The 17,097-nt window shown below is 41.4% G+C and overlaps 1 protein-coding gene across 1 annotated transcript in view; it reads left to right on the top strand.

Annotated features, from left to right (window-relative positions):
- Positions 1-17,097, top strand: part of calcr (calcitonin receptor) — a 74,491-nt gene that overhangs the window by 33,803 nt on the left and 23,591 nt on the right. Inside the window, exons 2-14 of the mRNA XM_050035644.1 lie at positions 3,389-3,456; positions 7,049-7,196; positions 7,447-7,554; positions 9,356-9,441; positions 9,543-9,702; positions 10,368-10,478; positions 11,771-11,883; positions 13,178-13,250; positions 13,354-13,464; positions 13,688-13,800; positions 15,533-15,698; positions 15,804-15,914; positions 16,105-16,217. Of these exons, the coding sequence (XP_049891601.1) occupies positions 3,412-3,456; positions 7,049-7,196; positions 7,447-7,554; positions 9,356-9,441; positions 9,543-9,702; positions 10,368-10,478; positions 11,771-11,883; positions 13,178-13,250; positions 13,354-13,464; positions 13,688-13,800; positions 15,533-15,698; positions 15,804-15,914; positions 16,105-16,217 (1,458 nt within the window). The 5' untranslated portion in view covers positions 3,389-3,411. The remainder of the gene's footprint in view (positions 1-3,388; positions 3,457-7,048; positions 7,197-7,446; positions 7,555-9,355; positions 9,442-9,542; positions 9,703-10,367; positions 10,479-11,770; positions 11,884-13,177; positions 13,251-13,353; positions 13,465-13,687; positions 13,801-15,532; positions 15,699-15,803; positions 15,915-16,104; positions 16,218-17,097) is intronic.

Below are 17,097 nucleotides of genomic sequence, written 5' to 3'. Positions count from 1 at the left end.
CCCGCCTGGCCACCATGGGGAGCAGAGCATTCAGCCGCTCTGCTCCCCAGCTCTGGAATTCACTCCCCCCTGACCTCCGCAACACCACATCTGTCAATCTGTTCAAATCCAAACTCAAAACACATCTGTTCAGACTTTCCCATTCCACCTGATCAAATGCACTATGTTCGTGCACTGTGTTACTGTCTTCCCCTCTATTTTAATGTATTTGTATGATGTTTTGTATGCTGTTTCTTGTCTGATGTATGCTTTTTTTTTATCTTTGCTGTAAGGCCATCTTGAGTGGTTTGAAAGGGGCCCTAACAAAATAACAAAAATTATTATTATAGTTTACCTGTCGTTGAAACGTGATTAGTCAATGCTACTTGGACTATACACACGGACTGCAAACAGAAACCAGAACACTTCGAGTACCAACATTTCATCGCCTACTGATTCTCTATTCATATGCGTAATCTGTTCATAGACATAAAACTCATCTGTTGCAATGTCGTAAGAAAGAGCAAGAAAGTTCGAGTAGGGTGGGAAGGAGAGGGAGTGAGGAGTGGTGGAGGGGTCAAACAAACACAGGACTATCACCCAGGAGACTGCTGTTCATGTTCTGTGTAAAACCTTGAAGTTCTTATACTACGTAGCATTGTTAGTAATGTCACATGACATACATAACAGACTTTATTTTTTGTTCTTAAGTTACTTAAGTCACGTAACAAATGTACTTATTTTAACCCAAACCATGGTCTTTTTTCTAAATCTAACCACATAGTTTTGTTGCCTAAATCTAAGGTAGTTTTGGTTATACATTTCCTGTCAACATAGAAGTTCATTCAAGACACTATGAATGTAACAAACATAAATTGGCACACAGTCATTGAGCGCTCAAAACTGACACCAGAGGGTACCTAGAGCGTCTTAGTTTGAAGCATAGGCCACTAACAAAACTGCATAATTTCACGAGTAAGGAGTGAGAACGTGTTGCGATTTTATGAAATTAGCTGTCCAAAGTCATAGTTAAATGACATGCAAGGCTTTCAAAAGTATTAATATAGGTGTGTTTGTAATCTGCATGAATCTTGTTGTCACTGTTAGCACAGGGGGGTTGAGTGTGTTTGTTCAACCTTTGGACAGAGCCAGGCTGTTTCCGCCTGTTTCCAGCCTTTATGCTAAGCTAATGCTAGCCATCTCCAGCTTTGTGATGAACAGTGCAATCGATCTTCTCATCTAACTCTCCTCAAGTAAATTTGCTTTTTAAAAGTAGTTTACATTACAGTTTGTGATATCAAAGAAATCTCTAAGATGGCAGCAACTATAGTATGAAGTCAGCTGAGTCAATTGTCCTGATGCGTCTCCTGTCTCCTGATGCTGTTTTTTGACTTGTAGAAACACGTCTCTCTCAGACTTCAAACTTCCCACTTTTAGACAAATCCACATGCTCCTGCAACACCCGGAGGTGATTAGTTGATAATTGACTAGTGTGAATTCTCTGTTCTGGCATGATGATGATTATTATAGATCTTCTCTTCCTACAGGCCATTTTGAGATCCATTCTTTCCCTCCTCTGCCTCCTGTTATCCCTTTGTCTTTGATTGGTGTTTTTCTGTGCTTCTTTGTGTTTCTTTTTTGCTCTTTTCAAAACTGGGATATGGAGCGGCCTTTTGTTGTGTCCATGACTGAGCTTTCCAGGATGCTGGATCCACAAACTGTATAGTCTTATGGTACACTTGAAATATTGAGCAGAGTTTATGATTGAGGCTGAACATGGCTGTATAGAGACAATGGACTCATTATATCTGCCAACAGGAAATCAACTTAAGAGGCACCATTTCCTACTCACAGGAAATAAGATGTATGTCAAGTCGTCAAATGAATTTCAAAATGCTGCCTGCAATTTCAAATTGTACATTTAAGATGATTTTCTCAAATAATCATTGGTCTATAATTTTTTTGAAAATAGTGGAAAATGCCGAGCAACCAAGGTGATGGCTGCAGATTGCTTGTTTGTTGAACAAAGAGCCTCAGTTTAATGGAGTGACGCCCGCGAGCTACATACGGCACTCCCCATATGTCATCTGCAAACACACCCTCCTAATTTGGCTGTCTATTTAAGCTGCAAAATCTTCCCAGCTCTGCCTTTGCATTGTCTATGCTGCTGCCCTGCATCAGTACTGCCGCTTGCTCTTTCAGCCCCACTTCCACCCCAGCATCCACCTGCAGGCTCCAGCTAGGGGGGAAAGATTTAATCATTCCCAATATTTCGTGTAAACATATCTGCGGGGAGTGATGAGGCTGAAGTCTAGACATCAAACTCTAACTATGTTTTCCTGTTGAAATAAACGTTTAAATGTGAGTTGTCTGACTGAACTGTCAGATAATACATATAAAAGCATCAAATCCTCACAACCACGTATAGATTTTTTTTCTTGAATAAATTAACAGATCGTTTCAGCTCCACTAAATGAAACAGAGGGTGGGTCCATACTTGTGCCTGGAACGGAGAATAAGATATGGTCTTTTTCTGCAAGTACATTTATCACAGAGGCCATCTGAGGCTTTAGCATTAATGATAATAATCATCCTCATATCTACCATCAATTATTAATGAGAAATGAGATATCTGATGGTAATTGAAGGGATCATCGGTTAGGGATCAGCAATCCTAGCCCTCAATTCTTGGCAGATGCAGCTCCAGGTTTGTCATCCTCATGTTAAGTAGCCTACCATCAGTGTGCGTCCGAAAGCCAAAACAAATACTATCAATCCTGTTAACCTTTCACAGAGACTTAGGACTTGCTCATGCATGTCTATCTGCTAAAAAGCCTGCCCCCTGGGCCGCTGCGGGGTGTGGAAAACAACCAGTAGGTCGTCCTAACTGTTCAAAGTGCAGAGTGATGGGCTTCCAACAGGGACTATGCGAGCCAAAGCAAAGAGACCTGAAGTGAATTCTAATCTCACAAGCACTCAGTTACTGAACTGGCAGATAAGCTGCTGCCGTCCTGCAGGAGTGGAGGCTCAGCACAGGATGATTAATGACCATCAACTATTTTTGTCTGACTGTGTCTCTGGCTTTTTTCTTCCTCCGCTTGCTCTCACAATATAACATTACTCTTTAATGCTGTTGTTTTACATATTGACAGGTACACTTTCTCTCTGTCTCTCAAACACACACACACACACACACACACACACAAACACAGGAAAAGTGTGAAATGGCATAAACTGCAGTGCCTCTGCTGCAGTGCTTTGCATTTCAGATTAATGACTGCTGTTGCTGTTTTCTCCTGAGAGGCCATAATTCTGATACGAAAAAGCCATCTGTTTGCTCAGTCAGTCACTTTAACAGTAGACAACTTGTTTTCTGATACTAACTTGTTGTTCTGTTCTGTCTCTCCAGAGATTCGCCTGTGAGGGGAAGATATGAAGTTAGTGGGCTCGCTTTGGATCCTTTGGTTTCTCCTTGTGGTAAGCATTCATTTTTTAATTTGAGGAATGCTGGAAGGTAATTGTACTCTTCTCTTTGTGCCCATTATGTATGCTGCACCCGTGTGTTTAAACATAGGATTCAAATTTCATTAAATGGACATGTAATATGTTGCGGTCCAGCGGTTTTCTTTTCTCAGCAGAAAAAAAATCCCATGATTAATTTTCACTCACCATTTATAATTGGTAATTATAGTTTATAGTTAGCTTAGCTTGTTCATTACAAACTTGGATGACCCAAGAGAGAGTATGTGATCCACGACTGCACGTGTCTGCTGTTCTTACTATATACTGATCCTTACTCTGTTCTGCAGATGGCGCACAGTATATGATGCCTTGCATTTAAACTTGTTTTGGAAAGAGACACAAAATGAAAATGTAATACCTCACTGTGCATTTGTAGCGGGTGTTTAAGTCTGCATTGTGTTGTATTCTGGACCGCACTTCCTATGACGGTCTTCCAGTGATTTATTGCCATGAAACAGACATGGCAACAGCACATCATCCATGCAAATGTAGAGGAACAAAGCATTCGTCGGCTCCAGAACGAAAGCTCAAAACAATGGGTCAATTTTTCTTTCTGGAGTTTCAATAACCGCAAATTTTGTAAAACATATGGACACATTTATGATTTATTATTAATACTTTGCAGAAAAACTAAATAAAAATGTGATCACAAAAAAAGGCTCCAGAATGGAAGAAAGAAGTGCAACGCATACAATTCAAATATGTCCTGACTCGTCAAATACAGACACTTGGTCAATGGCCCCACATGTCAAGGTATCCTTCCTGCATCGGTTTTGGATGCTCAGAGATGGCGTGTCAACATTTGTTACATGCAATGTTGTCTTTTCAAAATAAACTTCCATTGTTACTGGAAATGCACAGTTTCTGCTTTGTTAAATGTAAACAGTGTCTTATCAAAACAAACTGAAAACATAGGTATAAAACTTCATTTTCGGATTTACTTCAGGTTTAGTCAACAAAAACACGTGTGTCTTGTGGTGTGTCTCAAATCGCGTACTTCCGTCAGTACACTTCTATGTAGTATACTATGTGCACTATGTACTCATTGGCGTAGTGTGCGAATTTCGACAGGGTAGAGTTGTCTCAAACCAAACACGGCCGTTGTGCACTCACCGGAAATGACAACCGCAAATTAGCTAGTTAGCAAACTAGCATTAGCATTCGCGTTATTATTCGCGGTACCAAATCATTACAGACTACTAAATTAACCCAATAAACATACTGCTGGCTTATACCCGACACCGTTATAGTGGTGGCCGCCATTTCATACTGCTGGCTTATACCCGACACCGTTATAGTGGTGGCCGCCATTTCCAGTTTGAAAAGTGGTCCCTCCCCTTCCGCTACGTAGCCAAGATGGCAACCATTGAGTGCAAGAAGTGTCCATAGTTCCACACTCAACTTCTTGACCGTTTTGAGTGCACCATGCGGGTACTCATAGTGCACTGCATTTTTCCATACTTCCCAGTGTGAACGCACTTACGCACTCAAAATATTAAGTGTAAGTACAGAAGTACGCGATTTGAGACACAGCATAAGTTTAGAAAAGGCTTAAAAAAAGTAAGTTTGTCAAAAACGTAATGTAAGTCATGTGACATACATCACTAGCATAGGACATACTAGTATACATTCTCCAGTACTTGGAGCAGTCAGAACTTAAACACCACAAGTGTTCATCTGTAGCCTTCGAATCTAAAGTCTGATCCACATCAGGCTTTACAGGTATTTGTTATGTCCTGTGCATAACTTAAAACAACAGTTCTACTCATTCCTGCAACATTATACCACGATCAGACACAGACGGTATATTTAGCAACTCTATATATGGTTGTCTGTATATCCTGAATTTATTGCGAGGCTGTTGGGGGTTTGAGTGGGGGGTTTTTGGTTTGTGCTTGCCAAATGTGAAGTCTTAATCTGAGCTTGAAGGGTTGAGTCATAGTCATAGCGTGCTCCAGTATTTGAGAAATTATATCAATTAACTTAATGGGGTTTTTCCCAATCATCAGTCAAAGATGTGAATCCTCACATTTTGGCACTGTTATTTAAAAACATACTGTTTTGCCTGGTGAAGGGGGTTATAATTAAACAAATCAAACTTTAGAATGTTCTTTTGATGGACTTGCAACTGTCCTTAGAAATCACAGTACACCAGTTGGCTTGAAGAGTGTTTTGTAATAAATGGCATTTTCAACACCTTTGCTATAAATTTTGGACAGCTCAGAGATGTTATTCATCTTGTTCCAGACAGGCTTAAGAGACGTCGGCATCAGTCGTCCAGAACATGTTCACTTTGGGACTTTTTTTTTTTTTTTAAGCTTTTACTGCAGAAAAATAGAGGTTTTCTTGAGTCATTGTTCCTTATGAAAAAAACATTCAGTCCACTATTCTTCAGTGTCAGTGTGAAATGGAAGTTTCAATTTCCTTTGCTGTTCGGCATCAAGTTTGACATTGAGGTCCAGAATAGTATCCCTGCCAAACGTTTTCTGCCTGAAGTATCTGTGCTGTCCTGCTTTATGTGTCTGTACTTTCTTTCTTGAGTGCCCTTGTCATGTTGATTCAGGAAGATGAATGAATTGTAAAAAGGCAAGGGGAGGTGTCTAAATTTTTTTCTTCCTGTTCAGCTCATCTGTTGATATTGGTGGTGGCCTGGTGGTCGTATGTATGACGTCATTTACTTCAATGTTTGGAGTGACATCATATGTACGGCTGCTAAACTGCTACATGGGACATCAGCATTCTCACAAAGTCACTGTGTGTTTTCCTAAAGTGTTTTGCCTTTTACAGGAGTTATCAGACAGGTAAGAATGGTACTTTGGTTTAATAGGAATTCCTTTAGCCTCCACAAAGACACAGATGTAGAAGGTTTGCATCTCAATTGTGATAAGGCCTGTGGAGACAATCTGCCAGGCAAAGTATTAAATTTCCTTAAATAATTCAGAAAATGCAAGTGCATGAGCCTGGCTCTCTGAGAGGCTTAATTTTCAGCCCCCCAAAATTTGCCAGATAAGTCACACTAAGATGGGCTCTTTATCCTTCAGTGAGCAGCATTATCAAAATCAGCATTTCACACTCCAGGCCTCTTCATTTTTAATGCTACCTCCAAATACAAACAATAGAGAGCAGATAAGATTCATTTGGAGAAAATCAGCTTCTTAACTTCTTTTGTGAGCTCCCAAACACACTTTAATGAGTTACGTGAATGGGGAGTGACTGGAATTTCAAAGTAGAGTGAAATCCTCATCAGATCGGCTTCGACGACACTTCCAAAATTTTGCATGCCTACGCTTCTGTTTCAATTTTTTATCTTATATAAGCGTGCATGTCTTTGTCTGAGTGTGATAAAACTTTCCAGTATTACAAATTCAACTAACAGCATCATGCAAGATAATATTTATGTTTTCACCATGAAATTAACGCAGATCAGAGCAGCAACTATGAAACACACCAACAGCTCCCCACCTACGCTTCTTACCATGCTCCGAGTCACCAAACAACATGTTTTCTTTCCCTTCCTCTCACCTCTTGTGTCGTATTGTCTCCACAGCGCAGGACAGCAGGAGGCGCTGAGTCAATCTCAGATCCATCACTCAGGCCTGGACATAGCATGACTGATGAACAGGGCCAGGCACTGAGCCAGGGTCAGTACAAATGTCTTGAGCTGTCCAAGAAAGACCACCAAGAAAACAGAACCGGTGAGAGGCCCACAGGTGTTATGACGCTGTAAGGCAGTGGATTAGGAGCTGAACACAGTTGTTATTCTTGTTTAAGGTAATGGTAGTGCTGCCAGCAGGCGTTCAGCTGAGTGCTTTGCAGTGTAGGCTGTAGCTCTAGAGAAATTATGTTACTCTGACGCACATTAAATATGAGTGAAGACAAAGAAAATGTGTGTCGGTAATAACTCAGAATAGTCATTACACTTTTTTTCCTTCTTCCTGTCTCGAGGAATGTTCTGTCGACCCATGTGGGACGGCTTTTTTTGCTGGGATGAGACACCAGCTGGGATGTCTGTCACACGAAACTGTCCAGATCACCCTGACCTGGACCCAACTGGTAAGAAAGATGTGCACTTCTCATGCCAGTACACAACAACAAGCTCCCTAGACTTTTTAGTTCCAGTTCAGCAGGCGACACAGAAAACGATCCAATCTTCTGTGTGCGATCGAGATCAAAGGTCATGGGGCTAATTGCATAAATGAAGGGCCACTGCCAGCATGGGGCTTTGGGAAGCTTGGAGGATTTTAATTTGTATTTCAAGTGTTTCCATTCAGTTTTGCTAGATATTTCCACTAGATTTTTCGAGGGGAAAGTTAATTGATTATTACGCTATGCTTAGAGTTTTGAGCTTGTACAGGTATCAACTCATAACTGGGCAATAATTTTAACCAGTTGCAACAGTGGGGCTGGAATTATTTTCACCTTGTGAGTGTGTGTGTGACTTCTATTGTAACAGGAACTACCACAGAGGCCGTCTACTGGATAGAATGGCACCAAATTTTGTCATGCAGCCGTTGGTGTCATTGGTTTGTCTTTGAGGGAAATATCTGAAATTAGATTTATTGCTGATTTATTGGTGGAAACATCCCCATCAGCCTCAGCTGTACTTCCTGTTGAGTGCTTAATACGCTAAACTAAGATAATCTGTAACACCAGCATGTTAGCACTGTCTCTGTGAGCATGTTGGCAAGCCTGTTTCAGGATTTAGCTCAAAGCACCGCTGTGACTCTAAGTATAGCCTTACAGAGCTGCTAGCATGGCTGTAGACCCCTTGTCTTCTCATGCATCTGTATGCACTGCGGGTTTAAAGGACAACGAGTGTAAGAGAATTTTAAACTGAATAGAAGGTGAAGTATTAGCCTATTTTGTTTTTATCAATCAGTCGGAACAAAAACTGACATTTATTTGAATTGAAATTGACCGTAGAAATTGATTATGTGTGCGCATTAATGTTGGGATTGCGGTACCTTACAGTATGAGCAGTTTTTACATTGTGATGAATGCATGACTCAATAATGTCTAGCTGGAGAGGTCCAGAGGCAAGTCATGACTGATTTAGGAGATGCAATATGATGGAAGGGAGGTGAAGGGGAGGACAGAGAGAGGATGGAAGGGGTATATATATATATATATATATATATATATATATAGAGAGAGAGAGAGAGAGAGAGAGAGAGAGAGAGAGAGAGAGAAAGAGAAGTAAGGAAAAAAGAGATGACAAAAAAGATAGAGAAGTCAGAGGCAGAGAGATGGATGGGGAGAGAGAATATGAATGAGAAGAAAAAGAAGGTGTTTTTATAAGAGAGGGCTCATAAAAGATCCTCCGAAAATGCCTGTGACATTAAGAGTCCCCCTATGGCTCCTTATTTGAAAGCCGATGCTGCTCATATGAGGCTTCAGGGGGAGACGTACAGTTGGAAGTGGATGCTGAACAGTTGATGAGCTGTCGGCGAAGAATAAGCAGTCGGGCTATGGTTGTTGTTGTCAGGACTGTTGGATCTCATTGTCGGCCCAGTCATGGAGCTACAGTACATGTGGTTTTTAAGCCTGACATTTGAGAATTTGCCAGAAAATGTCTCCAAAGATGGAATTTTATGTTTGACATAACGTTTGATGATGTGTGCCAAGTTGAATTATTTGCAGTCTTTCGGTAAAGCCAAGATTCAGGGTCCAATTTATGTGTTTGGATGATGCCAACATACTACTGCTGAAAAACAAAGACAGAGCTGAGGACGTAGAGATTCTCTACTGGACATGAACCATCAACAGAAGCCATAATGTGCCTAGCAGTAATCATTGATGGATTATTATGTTTTTTGATGCTGCTGTAAGTCATTGTGTTTTTTTTTCTTTACAGAAAAAGTGACCAAATACTGTGCCGAATTCGGTAACTGGGTGCACACTGGGTCCACATGTCACCCAGCTTTAAAGGACAAATCAGAGGTATTTGGTTATTGGCTGTTTTGCTGTAAGTTACAGAAGAATCAGATGAGACAGACGCACCTGTTCATGCTAAGCTCTCTGTTTTGTTTTTTTTTCCTCAGAAGGAAGTCACTCATTTTTTAAAGGATGTTGCTGGAGAGCCGACCACAGAGGCTGTAGGAGTTGACACAGAAAAAGATGGTGTTGTGGAAATAATGATCGTCGAGAACAGAAAGAAATGCTCAGAGAAAATGACGCAAGATCCACCTTATAACAACTCAGGTAGTGCTCATGAGTGACTCTGGTCTAGTGACAAATTATTATATTATGTGTCAATATGATTTTTACATGATGAGGTTTCGTGTTGGACAAACTCATGAACAAACCTGCAAACATTTCTTTGTGTTTTTTTGTGATTGTTGGTAGGGGTATGTGTGATACCCTCGCTAGTCAACACCAGAAACACCAGCCAGTTAAACTTATCATTAATGTTGTTATTATTTCATGCATTTATTTAGTATTTAGTTTATTTGATTTATAAGAGCTCAGTGTGCAATGACATTAATCATTTACAAGAAGTGAAAACCTGGTTGCACCAGATTTAGTGAAACCCTAATTTCCATTTGTAGTCCTACACATAACAAGTAGACACAATAGATAAAAATAAAATTCAAAGTCCAATGTAGACTACAGTAAATCCATGTGCCTAACATAATTAAGTTGGTGTCATGTTTTGTACACACATTTAAAATACAATTTGGTTAATAAAAATGTGATTAACGAGTTCAAAAGGCTCTAATACACAATGTTTCTTTGTAAAAATTAAACTGTGCTCAGCTGTGACTGTTTTTTTGAGTGTTTCTGTTTTCGATTAGTCCAAGTTAAAACTTCCATTCAAACGTAAGAGATATTAGTCATTTGAAACATCCCTGTTGTTGGTGTTACAGGGCTGTACTGCAGTCGTAACTGGGATGGCTGGCTGTGCTGGGACGATACTCCAGCAGGAACCTACGCCTCTCAAAACTGCCCCACTTATTTTAGCAACTTTGACCCCACAGGTGAGCAGAGAGACTAAGGGGGTGATCACACAGAAATGAGACGCTAGAGACGCGGATGCTTCAAAGATGCTTGAAATGCTGGAAGCATTTGCGCGATAGCTACTGGCGTCTGACGCTCAAAAAAGCTGAAAATATTTTAACTTTTCAGCATCTACGCGCGTCTATAAAGAAGCATCTAAAAAGAAGCGTCTAGAAAAACGCGCGCCTAAAAAGACGCCGGAAAAACGCCTGTCTAAAAAGACGCTTGAACGCCGGTCAGACGCGCCATATCATAGGAAAACAATGGTTTTACTGGCGTCGCGTTTCATCTTGGTGTGATCGCTCCCTTAAGTCTAGTTCACATTACAAGATTTTCACCCTGATTTTGTGTCGCAGAGACCATCGTAATCTTTTGAGTGTTCATACCTGGTGACGTGTGTTTCTGTCAGCGGGAGTCTCGCCAACTGCGTTACAACCTGTGTGTGCACACCACAAGATTTCTCCACCGAGCCCTCGCAGACAGAGCCCCAGATAACGCGGTGACGTCACCAAACTTGGAGACGACACATCGAAAAGGCATGGATATTCTTCCCAGTGTTGAATCAGATCTGCCTCCAGGGCCTGGGTCCAAACACAATGCGCTCGCTGTGATCCTGTGGACACCGCCATTGGTGTTGATGCTTGCCGGCTTGTCAGTGTTGCCAGATCTTGGGAGAGAAACAAGGAACAGGGCTATGGAAACAAGCCCAAAAGAAGCGACTATCATGCGTTTAAATAACTTATTAGACGGATATATATAGAGAGAAAGGTGACGTTTAGAGAGCAAGCCCAAATAAGCAACTCCACTTTAGAAACAAGCCCAAAGTTGTGGCTAATAAGCGGACCTGGAAAGTGGCAACCCTGCGGCTTGTCCTCCTCACATTTCTTCCGTCCTCCTGCATGCTGACGTGGGACGTATCCCACCTCTCATTGGCTGATGCTTTTCGTCAGTCATGTCAGACTTCTCCAGTTTTCTAGCATGCCAGATATCCAGTCCCAGTCGCAGACGAGGGGGCGACTTGCTCGAAGGCTTGTTCACATATGAGGACTCGTCGTGGCAGACTATCTGCCGACTCACCTCCGACCCAAGGCGGCTCTCAAGATCCTCTGCGATGTCAAAATCGCAGTGAAAATCATGTAATGTGAACAAGGCTTTAGGGAGTTGCTGCTCTGCTGATATCTTCTTACCCTCACATGATAGATTCACCTTTAATCCTCTGTTGACTGTATTTAAAGATATTTGACTTAATCATCACATCATTGCTTCTTTCCAGAAAAGGCAACTAAGTACTGCGGAGAGGATGGTACGTGGTTTCACCATCCAGAGTCCAAAAGGATTTGGACCAATTACACACTCTGCACAGCATCCTATGAGAAGAGACTGAGGGTAATGTGTTGCTGTCGACATAAACTATCCATCCTGCATGATCAAACAAAGCATACAGGTTTAGTACTGCTGGGTCGGCTTGCAAGTTCAGGACATATGGTCCCCCCTTAGTATGTAGTTTCTACTACTCAGAACATATACAGCATCATTAATAAGAGTGGGATCTCAGAGGGTCAGCCAGGGTCGTGTAAAGGTTTGTATTACGCAGAGATAAACCATAATAGGCACATATGGGAGCAGCACCTCTGGATCCATTATAACAGTTGGTAAAGCAGCGTTAGGATACAAAAGGGCATCAATTTAGACTGAACTGAAGGATGTTCCTAAAGTGAGTAACACTCTGATTGAGACAACAACAACAAGAACAACATGTCTGCTGCAAAGACTAGTGGTGCTCCCAGCTTGGGTGGGAGGCAGATGAGGGATCAGTAATAGGACACATTCCTGCGCCTTTCTTTGAGAATTTGTAGTGACAGATGAAGTTGGATGTTGTGCTGGTTGTGTCACTGATTGATCATCATCGACAACATCATCCTTGAACTTAGTTGTTCTTGTTTTTGGACTGCAGTCGTCCCCCTATGTGATAGCTGCCTTGTGCATTGGCATCTGTTGGCATGCAGCATCCTAGTGGGTTGCCAGATTTGCGCACATGGCATTATAAATCACCCTATCGTGTTTTAAAAACAGAATTTAACTTACTCGAAAATGCCTAGAAAAAAGCAAATATATATTAAAAAGCAAGTTCTTTTCAAATAATCTGTCTCAAGTCTAAATCAAGTCTCAAGTCCTCAAATTTGGAGCTCAAGTCGTGACTCGAGTCTCCCAGTCCTCCAATCTAAACAAGAAAATAGGTTGTTTATAACTGCTTTTTTCTACAGTAACTACAACAGTACAGTATATGAGTGTTTCCTGATTTGGCAAACCTGTCATCACTATGGCACTGTCTGCGAGTGCCTTCCAAAACTGTTTCAAATTAACGGATATGGTTTATTATGGAAAGAGAATGTGAACAGCTACTTGTGCCTTTGATTCTCCTCACACTAATTAGTAGCACTGCATTTTTTTCCTCAATTAATATTCCCTAATAATTAAATTATACAGTCATCTAACATCACTCCTCCCTGCTGAGATTTTATTGGATTATAGTTAAACCGTAGCCCTCTGTTTGCCCTCATCTAAACAATTAGTGTAGTTTAATTTTCCCGGACAGTTTGACCCAGAGCTTTGGCTTGTTATTTCTCTTAATTGTCTAAATAATATTATGCAATGTTGATTTTTTTTTTTTTAATTGCAGAAACTGAAAATGCTTGAGAATAAATACAAATGCCTCCTGAGGATAAATCGAGACCCACCTTTTAACAGATCAGGTACATGAAACTCGCCGTGTAACTCTGCCTGCCTCATGTTGGTACGTCTAAAAGGCCTGTAACCGTGTGTCATCATGTTTTTGTGGCCTTGTTGACGCTGCAGGGCTCCACTGCAGTCGTAACTGGGATGGCTGGCTGTGCTGGGATGACACTCCAGCGGGAACCTACGCCTCCCAAAACTGCCCGGATTATTTTTTTGACTTTGACCCGACAGGTGAGCAGTGTGCCTTAAGAAATTTGTGGTTTTATGGGTCTGCTGATATTGCGTTAACCTCCTCTGACCTCATTGTCCTGTATTTAAAGAAGATGGACTATAAAGTTGCTCTGAGGATTAGTTATTGAATCTAATGGGAACAAGGTTTATGGACACAACTGCACAGATTTATAGAGCAGTGGAAAACATACATTATATTTATCACATAATTGCTCTTTTTTAGAGAAGGCAACTAAGTACTGTGGAGAAGATGGGCAGTGGTTTCAGCATCCAGAGAGCAATAAGACTTGGACCAATTATACACTCTGTGCTGTCAACACAAAGCAGAGGCTGAAGGTAATTCATCCTGACATACTGTGCATCTCAAGATTTATTGTACAAATTATGCATAGACATTTCTGGTAATTAAATTTAGCAATACTGCTGGTATTCTGCAGGATTGATTTTGAAATCCAGGAAGATGTGCAAATAGTTGAAAAAATGTTTTTTTTTTGGTGGGAAAAATAATTTTGATTTACAGTATACTGTCACTGTCAGTAAGACCTACTGTGATTTTAAAAAGGGTGAGTTCATTAAATGTATGCGACATTCAGAGCACATCTATGATTCAGAGTCTAGGGCAGGATAGTCTGCATACGGTTCTCAACAGGAAGTTGGCTGAGCCTGCAGCTAGCCATTGATGTTAATAGCCTCTTTTACACTGCCAGATTTTCGGTGAGTGTTCGGTTGTTTTGCCGGCAAGCTGTGAGTGTTTAGACACACAGAGCCGGATTGGCGAGTTGATCCGAGGTGCCCAATTTTCTGCCNTGAGCAACTGGGGAGACAAGGAATCGCGCACCCTCCTTGTCCTCGCAAACGAAGAGGCCATTAACCGTCAAGTGATGGGAACGGTGAAGAACGGGCCAGCTTATGAGAGAATCGCCAAAGGACTGACCAGCCGCGGCTTCCCTCCTGCGTCACTGTTTACGTCACATACATGTTTTGTTACTTGCTCACGCCCTCATTGCCCAGAAAAAGGCGCATTCTGTAAAAACAAAAGTAGGTAGGCGGCATTTCGCTGCACTCCCCGTTTTTGCTTTTATACTGCCAATGCTGAAAAAAGACTGATTGGGCTTTCCTGCAAATGTGCACAATTCCTATTTAAAAAGGGGCCGGGCTAATGGTGCTAACCATGGATGTATAAAGACAACTACAGTGTTGGAGGCAGGCCCTGTTCATTCCTATGAAAGTTGTTCAGTGGCTCATGAAACCCAAAAAGTTCACCTGCCTCGTATAAAATTACCGGGATGATCTGCACTGCTTCAACACTGTGTGGATCATAAAGCGGGCACGCTAGAGACCTCTGCCAGTCGGGCCAGCTACTTCCAGTTAAGCGCTCCACTTACTTTAATTAATCATACAGCTGTTCTAGACTTTCTAAATGTTATTGGACAGAGTGAAACAAGTCATTTTACTGAGCCTCAAAAATGATTAGGTGATGTCCCCTTTGGCCATGTAAATGTAAGGGAGTGAATACTTGATGGATGTAATTACACTGTTTGACCACTATGAAAACTGGCTTCAAAGCCTTCACTCTTTCCAGGGGAATGGTCTTAATAAACAGTGCTAACAACGACTACAGTGCTGACAGAGCTAACATTTTACCTGGGGTGAAACTAGAGGGTGGGCGTTACACTTTCGCAACAACGCTGTCCTGATATCAGTGCTAGCTGCTACATGAGTGGACAGAGAAGCTCAGATTACAACACACACAGACGGGGATGACTTCTTTATCTACTCAGGATACATACAGCTCCTGTAATGACACAGCAATAGAGAAGCAAAATGGCCAATTTCAGTGTAATATAATTTGCTGGGCTGCTATAAAAATGCAGAAAATAGCACACACATAGTTTCTTTCTTTCTTTCCTTTGTTCTTTCACTGTTAACAAAAGAGATAAGGATACTAAAAAGTAAAAACGTCTTCAGCTGCATGTCTTGCTATACTCTCCATAGCCTCACTGCTAATTCTGTGATTGATTGTGACTCTGAGTATGTGTGTGTGTGTTTGTGTTTGACTAAAATGAAGGCAGCCGCCCAGTTCTCAGGGGACGCTATAGTGGAGTCTGCTGATGAGGCCACAGTCAGCCCCATGGTTAACCCAGAGGAACAGGAAATTGTGAATAAGAAAATCCTTGACAGCCAGTACAAATGCTTCGAGAAGATGAATCGAGATTTACCGTATAACAAATCAGGTAGAGATGAAATTCTTCTGAGGCTCATTGTGATTTTTTTTAGTTTTTGCACTTCTCCTCTCCAGATGTTTAAACTCTCTCTGTTGCCGCGTGTCTGTGTCGCAGGGCTCCACTGCAGTCGAAACTGGGATGGCTGGCTGTGCTGGGATGACACTCCAGCGGGAACTTACACCTCTCAAAACTGCCCTAATTATTTTGCTGACTTTGACCCGACAGGTGAGAAGCAGGACTCAAGAGTGTTGCTCCTCTGACACTCTGTTGACTGTTTTCCAAGAACTATAAAATATTAATTGCTATGAGGATGAATTATTGACTATGGCTAACAGAACCTGAATACATGGACACAACTCTATGAACGTGAAGACATTTGGAGAATATGCATGCATTACTTAATTGTTACTTTCAGAAAAGGCCACTAAGTACTGTGGGGAGGACGGGCAGTGGTTTCGCCACCCGGATACCAACAGGACTTGGTCCAACTACACACTCTGTATTGAAAACACCGAGGCAAAGTTAAAGGTAATTTATTTAAAATAAAGCAGCCTGCTATCATAGATCGTCTGCATGGTGGTCATAGTGTGATGACTCAGCGTAATCTTCCTTTTTCTTGCATGGAGTCCTCTGGTATTTGGAGAGTAGGCAGATAGGCCGTAAATGTGGAAACTTGAAATACGTAGTCTGATGTAGTTGCCCATAAATATTGTACCAGACACCAATATTAACAGGAGTTTTGTTTCCAAAACACATTACTCTCCTACAGTGAGTTCCACAGAAATATTTAGAGATGGAAAGTCACGTGCATGCCGTCTGTCCCTGAGGCTATACAGTTGTTATAAAACAAAGGCCTGGCAGAGGAGCCTCCCTGCAAATAGTCTGGTGTTGACACCATCACATATTAGAAACCTGCTTATCACCAAAAGCACCAGACTGCTGCTGACAATGTTTCCCACATGGAGACCAGACTGGTCCAACCCAGAGCTCTTTCCAGTATTTTGCCAGAAGGGACATCAGAGACACACTCGTGAACTTTAAACATTCATGCACATGACTTTTAGGTGTTAAACACTTGTTCGCAGATTGTATTCATTCAGTAATTGGTTGATTATATGAAAGTATATTGTGCCAAATTTCTCTTCACGCCAAATCCAAGCCAAAAGTGCCTTCTAAGACATTTTCACAAGTTTAAATTTTCTGGCTTTCCTTTTGTAAACTTCTCCATTTTTTATGCTGAAGATTATCTGACAAGTATCCAAGGAAATTAAAAAAAAACAACAACTCTATTATGCTCTCCTGTCTGGAACAGAGAAAACGGTCAATCGCAAATAACAGCGACTTGTAAACAAAACCTCTGCAAGAAACTCTGTCGAGTCTCCAGTTGGTGTACTACGCAGCTGTCCTG

The sequence above is a fragment of the Epinephelus moara genome, chromosome 22 (genome assembly GCF_006386435.1).
Source record: "Epinephelus moara isolate mb chromosome 22, YSFRI_EMoa_1.0, whole genome shotgun sequence".
Taxonomy (NCBI): domain Eukaryota; kingdom Metazoa; phylum Chordata; class Actinopteri; order Perciformes; family Serranidae; genus Epinephelus; species Epinephelus moara.
Note: the sequence above shows the minus strand (reverse complement) of the source record. Positions and strands in the feature narration are given on the sequence as shown.